The following is an 11,032-nucleotide window of genomic DNA, read 5'->3' on the forward strand; positions in this document are numbered from 1 at the left end:
TAATGTACCCCTACTGTAAATGATAAGGATATTAGAAGTCACTGAGGGGTTGTTCTGTGACCATATAAAGGCACAAGGCTACAGGCTGAATTATACAGGGAAATCTGAGTATCACTCATGTATTATAAGGGATAATGTACCCCCTGCTGTAAATTATAAGGATATTAGAAGTCACTAAGGGATTGTTCTGTGACCATATAAAGACACAGGGCTGCAGGCTGAGTTATACAGGGAACTCTGAGTATCACTCATGTATTATAAGGGATAATGTACCCCCTACTGTAAATGATAAGGATATTAGAAGTCACTGACCATATAAAGGCACAAGGCTGCAGGCTGAGTTATACAGGGAACTCTGAGTATCACTCATATATTATAAGGGATAATGTACCCCCTACTGTAAATGATAAGGATATCAGAAGTGATTTTACACCACCAGACATGCCCCTGGGCACAAGCCTTACTATAGAAACCCTCTCATGTTTGTTGTGCAATATGTAGAGGTGTTGGAGCAGTGTGTGACAGTCAAGTGTGATTTCATGTCGAGTCCTTGTCCCTCCCAACTCCTCCTCCTGTTTCACTCCAGTATCAGTCTTCCAGGAGACACACAGTAAACTCCACTCTGAGCAGCAGGACCTGTTTATCCCATTGCACAAGTCACTTGCTTTCTCTCTCTTGGATCCCATCCACCTCCCCAGCAAATTAAGGGCTTTATTACATAAGCTGCTCAGGTGCCGAGGATGATGGACCTGCTCAATACCAGGAACCAGAACTGCTGGAAGGAGATGATTGCGAAGGAAACGGCCTCCAGGATGTACTGGAAGCTGAGATACAAACAGGAGCATCCACAGAACTTCCAGGAGAAGAGCAGGAAGAGGAAAGAAGGGTCTCTTCCTAATATTAAGACCACCCTGCTGCCGCCTATTCATGTCCCCAGGAAAGCAGAAAGAAGTGTAGGAGCCGGCCTGTGGCCTCCCAGAAGAAGGGGAGTTGGGGGAGATGAGAGTTGCCTCGCCGCACACCTCCAGTTTACTCTATGATGGCTTCTCCAAGGAGGGCAAAGGCAGGTCCCTGTATCTGAGGAAGAGGAAGGAGTTTATCCCAGAGGAGAAATATCCTCATCCAGTTCTGTCCTCCTGGGAGTATGGCTGGAGACTAGGTATGTACAGAAAAACTCTTAGTGGGACATTCACTAAGATTCGTAGGTCCGCTTCGCCGCACTTCGCCAGGCGTATTGTCGCCAGCGCTCCGTATATTCACTAAAATCCGAAGTTGCGCTCAGGGGTAGCGTAAGGTTGCGAAGTTGCGCTAGCGTTAATTCGCCAAGCAAAGCGAAGTTACGCTAGCGATGGTTAATTTGCATACGGCGCCAAATTCAAGTTACAATGGAGGAATATGTAGCAGAACTACACAAGTCTGGGAAACCTTCAAAACAGCAAATAAAATTTTTATTTTGCCCTACACATGTGCCCACTGTATAGTTAAGGTGCCATGAGTTAGGAAATGTAGGGGGGAAAGAGGGGAGCCCCAAAATATTTTTAGATCTTTTTCAGCCTATCACCCATAAAAAATGAAAAAACGCCAGCGTTTTTTGGGATTTAGAAAAAATTTTAACTTTTTTTGAAGCAATCCCTATCTACTCTATTGCGCTTCGCTGGTCTGAGGTGGCGTAAAAGGTAGCGTTCACAATCATTCGCGCGTTAGTGAATTTGCGTAGTTACGTCCGTTGCGCAAATTCGCCAGGCGTAAGGGTGCGAAGTAACACTAGCGAATTTACGCCAGCGTTTGTTAGTGAATCAGCGAATTACCGAAAATGCCCAACGTTGGCGAATTCACGCTAGCGTTAGGCGCTTCGGCATTTAGTGAATTTGCCCCTTAAACTTGTCTATCCTGCCTGTCTATAAAGTGAAAAAATTAATAAATCATAATCAGTGCAGGTTGTATTGTTTAAGGTTATACTTACTGTCTCCATCTTGTCCCACTGTCTCCATCTTGTCCTACTGTCTCCATCTTGCCCTACTGTCTCCATCTTGTCCCACTGTCTCCATCTTGTCCTACTGTCTCCATCTTGTCCCACTGTCTCTATCTTGTCCCACTGTCTCCATCTTGTCCTACTGTCTCCATCTTGTCCCACTGTCTCCATCTTGTCCTACTGTCTCCATCTTGTCCTACTGTCTCCATCTTGTCCCACTGTCTCCATCTTGTCCTACTGTCTCCATCTTGTCCTACTGTCTCCATCTTGCCCTTCTCTCTCCACCTTACCCTGCTGTCTCATATTGCTCTGCTGTCTTCATCTTGCCCAACTGAATCCTTCTTGTCCTACTGTCTCTCTCTTACTCTATTGTCTCTCTTGTCCTAGTGTCTTCTTATTGTTCCTCTGTCTCCATCCTACTGTCCTACTGTCTCCATCTTGTCCTACTGTCTCCCTCTTGTCCTACTGTCTCCATCTTGTCCTACTGTCTCTCTCTTGTCCTACTGTCTCCATCTTGTCCTACTGTCTCTCTTGTCCTAGTGTTTGCATGCAAGTCTGTCACTATTGTGTCCTACAGTTTGCTATATATGCCAATGCACACTCTTCCTACCTACAACTCGGATGCTGTATTAAGGGCCCCATGTGACTTAGGGCCCATCATTATTTGAAACCCCTAAGACAAGTGCTGGCCTGAACACTCCCATGTCAATGACATCGAATCTTTCTGTTGCAGATGATATGGTGAACGAAGTTAAGTCTCCGATCCATGGAAGGTGCAAGATTGTGAGAGATACATTTTATAGCAGGAATGGCGTTGTTTCTTATCCCCAATACACCGACCGGATGCTCTGAATGTGCCGGTGATTTCCATACTTGTGTTTTACAGTCACTGTGTATGTGGCCTTTAATTCGCTGCTTGATGAGACCCCAGGCCCGGATTTGTGGAAAGGCCACCAAGGCCCGGGCCTAGGGCGGCAGGATTTTAGGGGGGCGGCATGCTGCCCAACCACACCCACATTGGTTCAAAAACACTGGGGATGCGCTGGAGAGACAATTTATTTAATTCCCCGTGCGCCAATCCCCATTGCTCCTGTCCCCCTGGAGGCGACAGGGGTGACGAACGGTAGTGGGCCTAGGGGCGCCCCCTATGTAAATCCGGCCCTGTGAGCCCCAGGAATGATGCTGCAATGAATTGTATAATAAACCCAATGGACTTTAGCTGCTTATTTACCTGTGTCTTGTCAATGTCATGTTTTTGTGACGCCCTCTAATCTCCAAGGTTATAGAACTACAGATCCCAAAATGCAGTGCAGACCCCGTAACCCACCCCAATATTTCTGTGCCAAATTTTATTGGCCAGTCGTTGTTAAAGGATAAGTAAACCTTTAAAATAAGTGAATGTAGAACTTTATACTGAAAATAATGATTGCTTTATTATCTGTTCATGCATATGCTTATATATGAATGTAAAACTAAAGAGGGGGCTATTCTTAGCACTTTTGTCATTTATATTTGTAATTTATTTTCTTTTTACTCCAAGATATTAAGGGGTACATGTGCTTTTAATATGAATGAATTTTGTTACAACAGCGGCACCAATTCATATTAAGAGTACATGTATCCCTTAATATCTTGGAGTAAAAAGAAAACAAATAATGAATGTAAATTACAGAAGTGCTTAGAATAGAACCCTCATCAGTTTTACATTCACTTATTTTAAGGGAGCTAACACACGGGAAGATTTGGGGAGATTTAGTCGCCTGGTGACTAATCACCTCTTCTGCGGGGATAATCTCCCGATCTGCTGTAATGAGAAAACGCCAGCGCCTATGCACTCGCGTCGTTTCGATTTCCGAAATCACCCAAAGTTTCCTCGTGAGGCAAATTCGGGTGACTTTGGAAATCTAAGGGACCCGCTGCAGGACTCTTATCTAAAGGTTTACTTATCCGTTAATGGACCTCAACTGCCAAAATGTACAGTTATAAACTTAGGGACTGTTACTGCTGAATTGTGCTTAGTATATTAGTAACATTATGGCTCTGAATGAGCAACTGATAATTCCTCCACCAAGTCCCATGTTACAGTTATTTCATTTGCCAGAATGTGTTATTAAACTATTTGGGTGTCACAGTTTGCAGAGAACAGAATTGTACTTTGTTACTGTAACGGTCTCCAAGGCAACAGGGCAAAGGGTTAATGCATCATTCCCGGAATGTGTCCAGAAACAGGAGCCATAATGAGATGTATTGTTGCCACGGCAACCAAATTGTCCTGAAATGAGTCGGTATTGTCATTGTGATGGGACCTGAGTAATGTCACCCCTTGTGCAACTATATTCATATATTCTGTGTAACTTTCATTATTACGTTCATTTACAAAAAAAAAATCTCAAGTGTTTGAACTATAAAATAGTGGGAATATTGAAAATAAACGTTCATTGACTTATATAGACATTCACCAGGTTTTAGTTGCTGAATTTATTTTATTTGCATTTTTGAGATTTAAAAAAAAAACAAGAAAAATTCCTCAGATCAGGACAAAATCATATTACAGATAATATATGCTGCTATTGAGTTTGCAGGAGGCATTATGATGTCATCAGTTTGTTTTGCATTGTCTCCCTGTGAAAACAGCATCCATTATGACATCATCGCTTGGGATGACATAACAATGGGTAATTTGATCTACTGACTCTGTAACCATGGCAACACCATTGTGAGGTAATAATGATGAAAACAGGCTTTAACAGCTGTCAGGTGTTTGCAGTCATTCTGAGTTAGGAGTTCGAGGAGGAAGGAGCTTGCTCTTTATTCCTTGTTCTTTTAACTCAATTTTTTTAAAATGTCCGATCAAAATATATTTTTAAATCATTTTTCATACACGAAATGGATCATTACCCTATTATTAGGCTTCTCTGCTGGAGTTTTGGACGTCAGCTTTTTTTATATAATTATAGGAATAGTGATGTGGATCTTGTACAGATGCTGGAAGCCAAGTACTGAGCCATCAGCAATAAAGTGTCAGGACAAAGCCAAGGAACAGGCAAAGGCCCCACACAAGGTAAGTCTCACCCCATTACTGATAACACAATACAGGCATTAGCAATGGAAATTCATTCCATTTTACAACTGCAGATTCTCATTTATTCAATTTATCATTTGAGAAGCTGCCGTCCCAAAAGCTTTGATTTAAGAGCAGACATATTGTGTGGCCGTTGGGTTGAGATTTCTGGTCAGTTGGGTTTTAGAGAGGCCAAATGTTGATAAAGTTCCTTTGGTAGAGAGTATAAATAGCAAATATACAGGGCCTTGTCATGTACATGTGTGTGTATATATATATATATTAACTGGGAATTGTGAGCTCATCAGGCCAGCCCTGGTTGTATCCAGTAAAATGCCATAGACTTGGTTACTTCTCCCTCCTCCTCTCTCACTTTACAAAAACTCAACTGTTTATGAACGTTCTTCTTTACAAATATAATGTTGCAATGTGTTAAAGGAGAAGTAAAGTGGTTTAGCACTTGTTGAGCCAAATGTTCGGTACCCCCAAGTGAGAGCCAGAGATCAGAAAGGGACAAACAGACTTTTACATGAAACTTTGAACCCAATGAAGATTTTTAGTGACTGTAAATTGGGATCTTCCTCAGAATGACATTTTCTCTAATGATGCAAAAACTATTTTAGATGGAGTTTCCTTTTAATTCATCACTTTACTCATAAATGAGGGTCACATGTGATTCTTTACATTATTTTATTAGAAACCTAATTTGCTTGTGCCTCTCGTTTGCAGGTCACTGACCGAGAGTTTGAGAGACTCCGGTACCTGCAAGTGGTAAGTGATATACCGACACTCTTTAACTGGATCTACATGTGTGTCTGTGTGTGTGTGTGTGTGTGTGTCAGTGAGTGTGTGTCAGTGTGTGTGTGTCAGCGTGTGTGTCAGCGTGTGTGTCTGTGTATGTCAGTGTCTGTGTGTGTGTCAGTGAGTGTGTCAGTGTGTGTGAGTCTGTGTGTGTCTGTGTGTCAGTGAGTGTGTGTGTCAGCGTGTGTGTCTGTCAGTGTGTGTCAGCATGTGTGTCAGTGAGTATGTCTGTGTATCTCAGTGTTTGTGTCAGTGAGTGTGTGTCTGTGTGTCAGTGAGTGTGTGTGTCAGCGTGTGTGTCTGTCAGTGAGTGTGTGTCTGTGTATGTGTGTGTGTCAGTGATGTGTGTCCGTGTGTGTGTCTCTGTGTGTCAGTGAGTGTGTGATGTGTGTCTGTGTATATGTCAGTGTCTGTGTGTCAGTGTGAGTGTCATTGAGAATCAGTGTGTCTGTGTGTGTGCGTGGGTATGTGTGTGTGTGTGTCAGTGAGTGTGTGTCAGTGTGTGTGTGTGTGTCAGTGAGTGTGTCAGTGAGTGTGAGTAGGAGTGAGCTGCTGAATTCTTGCCTTACACTAACATGAGCCACTTCTGTTCTTTTCATCCAGTTAGTGAACAATTCGTGGCCGTACATAACAAAATATCTGGAGAAATTTCTAAGATGGAGAATTCAGCCGCTGATCAGATCCCGATTTAAATATTTAACCAATTTTCACTTCTTTGATATTGATTTTGGCAATAAGGTAAGTGTCCCGTGTATTTAATTGTCTCTCATGTTGCTCAGTGATTTCCCATCAGACCCATTGTAACCCATTGTGTGACTGTTCCACAGGCTCCACAGGTGACTCACATGAGAGTTCAGTCTGATCCAGAGAAGAAGCAGATTCTCCTGGATCTCAAAATCAGGTCAATATTGTCTCCTTCCCAACCTGTGTATAAGCCTCTCTTTAATCTTCCTTCCCACTCACTGACCGTTTGCTCCTCATTTACAGTCTCAACGCAGCGGTGATGGTTAATGTTGGAATATCTAAGACTATCATGGCCGGAGTGAAGTCTGTGAAGGTAAGTGACCCTCATACTGACCTTCTACATGTGCCCATGTGTTGCCCTTGAACATATAATCAATGTCATTTCTCCTCTGACAGCTGGAGGGAACATTACGAATAATTCTGGCTCCGCTGATACCAGACGTGCCCTTTACTGAAGCCGTGAACATTTACTTCCCTCGGCGGCCGGTGAGTCCGTATTATAAGGAGTTGCTTCGTGCAGCTATAAATATATATATTTCTCTATAAATACAATTAGTATCTCCGAGATATTCTATTTTCTTATTAACCCTTACACCATCGATCTTCCTTTTTTTTTTGCAGGTGTTACATCTACAGTGGACAGGACTCACCAACCTGCTTAATATTCCCGGTCTTCAGTAAGTGACTAGATTTATATATATTTATATACTAGTGATTCTCTGCCCGTCCTTTCCCACACTTTAGTCTTTAATCCCAAAATCATTGTCCTTTATCCCTCCTCTTATATTTCCCTCCCATTGTACAATGATTCACTTATTAATGCCCTTCTCTCTCTGCCTCCTGCAGCACCATGACAGAAAGAATGATTGTGGATCAAATTGCCAACTTCATGGTTGCGCCCAAATTTTTCACTCAGCCCCTGGCAGCCAACTTTGACATGAAAAATCTGCCCTTCGCGGATCCCTGGGTAAGAACCAGTATTTCTCTTTCACGACTGTGGGCTCCTGTCCCCCTCTGTTTCCCTGTACAGACTGGTCGGACTGTCCAGGGCCCCCTCCGGACCCCTACCACTACGCCGCACATGCGCAAAAGGAGCTGCACCATAGATGTGCAAAAGGAGCTGCTCCACACACATGCACAAAAGGAGCTGTGCCACATGCAAGCACAAAAAAGAGCAGCGAGAACGCGCCACAAATTTTTTTTTTGCCCAGGAGATCGGGAGAGGGGGTCTGGTCCAGCAGGGGCCCATGAGGGCTGGGACCCACCAGGTTTTTTCCCAGTGTCCCACCGGGCCAGTCCGACCCTGTGTACAGAGATGTGGGGGGAGAGTGTCATTCAAAGTCTATGGGAAGTGACTGTTCCCACTGAGTTTATAGTCTGACATTTTGTTTTACTTGCAGAACGCACTTCGGATTCATGTATTAGAAGCAAGAAATCTCGTTGCAAACGACTTCTTCTCCAAGAAATCAGACCCTTTTGTAGTTGTGCGCGGAGGAGGCACAGTTGGGAAAACCAGGGTCATATCTAAGAACCTCAACCCGCAGTGGAACCAGACATTTGAGGTACCGCATCCCCCCCAGGATTTACATCCAAATAAACCCACATTTAAGGGAAGATTTATCAAAGGTTGAGGTGAATTTTTGAATTCAAAAAATTTCAATTTCGAGCTATTTTGTGTGTACTTCGACTAGGGAATCGCCCAAATTCAATTTGAATTTGAAAAAAATTGGAAAATTTGAATATCTAAATTTATCATGTGACTTCAACCTTTTGCCATCTAAAACCTGCCGAATTACTGTTTTAGCCTATGAGGGACCTCCTAGAACCTATTTGGAGTCAATTTGTGGACTTTGAAAAATGAAAGTTTTTTTGGGGGAAAACTTTGATCTGAATTTGATCGTACGATTTGAATTCCCCGAATACAGACCTATTCATATGAAAACAGACCTAATTAGGCCAAAAAAAAAAACCTTTGACTTAATTTCGGTTGGTCTTTATGAATTCGAAGTAGAAGAATTGAAATTTCGACCCTTGATTAAAGTGGTCCCAGTTTATTTTGTGTATTTTATAGGTGTGAATAGAAGTGTGCCACATGCAGCAGATATTCCCGTATCTAATGTCACCTCATTGTATGTTTTATCCCCAGATATTATTTTCAGATTTACCAGGGCAGGAGATTGAATTTGAGGTTCTGGACAAAAATGTTCAGAGAGATGATTCACTGGGCAGGTGAGTATTTCTCTTTGTATCAGGGTCTGGGCTTCCATTTATTTTATCTTTATTTCATCTTTTAATACATATACTGATTTTCCTTTTCTCTTCCCCAATGTCCAGCTGTAAAATTGCAGTTCCACATGTGCTAAAGAAGAAATTCATTGATAAGGTAAGTGAATGCAGCCGCCTCCCATGCTGATATAGTGTAATAATCATTCAGTGATTTCCCATGTATCTGATGGAACTTGTGCTTCTCTCCCCCTGCAGTGGATCCGGTTGGACAATGTGAAGTCTGGGGAGCTCCATATCAAGGTGGAAACTCTCAAACTCTTTTCAGACCGTGACAAGCTGCAGAAGGTAAAGTCTCTGTTCCTTCTTATCTGACTGCATGGGGAAATGTTGGGCTCTTTTGCCCTTTAATCCATCTACTTTGTTTGGTTTCCAGGTGTTAAATCTGAACAAAAGGCCGCGGCCCCCTAAGAGTGAGGAGTTGTCATCAGTTGCCCTTTACACCGTCATCCAAAAAGCCAGGGGTCTGCCAGTGATACGGGTGAGTCACAAGTGATGCCTCTCTCTTGGGCACATTATAGTGTAAATCTTCTTATATGAATCTCTCCTGTATTATTCACCTTATTAATCACATCTGTTCTTCTCTAACAGCCGAAGAAATGCAAATTAAACCCACTGGCCACCGTGGAAGTGTCAGTGACAGATACAGTCAAGAGGACGGGGGTAAGTCGCACATAACAGTGTCCAACCACACAAGGGTTTGGTCTCAAGTTTGTTTGTTTTCACATAAATAATGGGGTGAGGGGTAGGGGCATTTATTTGGAATGATCACTTAGTGCACCATAGACAGTAAAGCAGTGACATACTGTTGTTAGCTGATTGGCAATGGGCAATACCTGATTAAACAATAACACTGATTAAAGCATTAAATCACCAATAATAATTAGCAGACAGAACCAGTTCTCATTTAGAATATCTCTAATTGTTCTTTTTCCAGGCCCAAATAAATTCCGGAGAGCCAGAGTGGAAGGAGAGGTTACAATTCCTCATAAAGGACCCACGCGGCGAGAGAATGCAACTAAATGTGAGTATAAATGTCCTTCCCTTATTGGATCCTTTACTCCTGCAGATCTAGATTGGGGCTTTGCACCTTGTGTGCTGGTTTTGTGTTTCTCTGTCTCCTTCCTTACTGGGTCACTTATACGTGTTCTTTTCACAGGTTCTAAATCAGCGCAACAAGGTTCTGGGACACATCTCTGTTTCCCTATCAACACTCATGGCTGCCAAGGATATGACCATGGAGGGCTGGTTCCCTCTTGAGTCCACAGTAAATAACAGCGAGATTTGGCTGAAGCTGCAGCTGATGGTAAGTGACACATGCTATTTACAATAAGGTTCTACCCTTAAAGGGACACTGTTATAATAGTAAGTTGTCTAAAAGGGGAGGATGAGATGTAGAATAAGATTACATTATAGCACATAAGAGAATGGCATTTGTCTCTGCCACAAGTTTTCTTAATCCATTGCTGATTGTTTCTTCCCTCAGATTCTTGCCCCTCGCATTTTTCATGTGAAGCGATAGAACCAGAAAGAACTTCCAGAACCCAAATCCTGGACCAAGGAGGAACTGAGGAGGATGAAGAGGAGGAGGAGGAGGAGAAGGAGGAGGAGGAGGATTTAGCACAAAGATGAAGCTTTCAGCTTGAGGCAAAGGAGGCTCTGAAGATCCTTGCCCTGATGGACCTTCTGGATCAGGATAAAGGGACCTTCCTTAGCCCTGTGGCAAAGGAGGGTCCGAAGACTCTTAGCTACCTTTTTGCCACCCAAGAATTAAAAAGTAGAGGCATTGACTATAAATATAAGCAATAAAAAATATAAAATTATAAAATGAGTGAGCTTTATTAGTGACTGGGCATAAAGAGGCAGAGTAGGAAGGTTAATTATTTGAAAGCATAAAAAATACACAGCTACTTAGAATAAGTCAATGTACAACCTTCTAAAATCATGTTTAATGGTGAACTTTCCCTTTAAGGCCATAGGCAGTGACACACGGGAATCACTTAAAAGGGGAAACCTACACATTTTACTCCATGTGTCTTGGGTCTAAGATGGGTCTATATTCTTTAAGTTGCCCAGTCTGGGAGCCACCTACCTACACACGTGTGGCTGATAGAGCTAATGATTGGCTCTTTACCCCTGTAGCTGGGGCAGGAATATCTAACTGGCGGCTT

The 11,032-nt window shown here is 42.7% G+C and overlaps 2 protein-coding genes across 2 annotated transcripts; both read left to right on the top strand.

The window, feature by feature from the left end:
- The first annotated feature begins 354 nt into the window (after positions 1–354).
- LOC121393404 (protein ATP6V1FNB-like) lies at positions 355–3,198 on the top strand. The gene is given in 3 exon segments (XM_041561854.1): positions 355–943; positions 945–1,159; positions 2,706–3,198. Coding segments are annotated over 3 exon segments (537 nt in total). The 5' UTR covers positions 355–740; the 3' UTR covers positions 2,825–3,198.
- A 501-nt stretch (positions 3,199–3,699) lies between these two features.
- LOC121393405 (extended synaptotagmin-1-like) lies at positions 3,700–10,665 on the top strand. Its single transcript, XM_041561855.1, has 17 exons — positions 3,700–5,033; positions 5,763–5,804; positions 6,438–6,572; positions 6,662–6,735; positions 6,822–6,891; positions 6,975–7,064; positions 7,200–7,255; positions 7,425–7,545; positions 7,979–8,140; positions 8,725–8,807; positions 8,913–8,961; positions 9,060–9,149; positions 9,238–9,342; positions 9,453–9,524; positions 9,799–9,885; positions 10,021–10,167; positions 10,348–10,665. The coding sequence occupies exons 1-17, from the start codon at positions 4,815–4,817 to the stop codon at positions 10,381–10,383; spliced, it is 1,638 nt and encodes a 545-aa protein (XP_041417789.1). The 5' UTR covers positions 3,700–4,814; the 3' UTR covers positions 10,384–10,665.
- Positions 10,666–11,032: the final 367 nt, after the last annotated feature.

Source organism: Xenopus laevis, chromosome 4S (genome assembly GCF_017654675.1).
Source record: "Xenopus laevis strain J_2021 chromosome 4S, Xenopus_laevis_v10.1, whole genome shotgun sequence".
Taxonomy (NCBI): Eukaryota; Metazoa; Chordata; class Amphibia; order Anura; family Pipidae; genus Xenopus; species Xenopus laevis.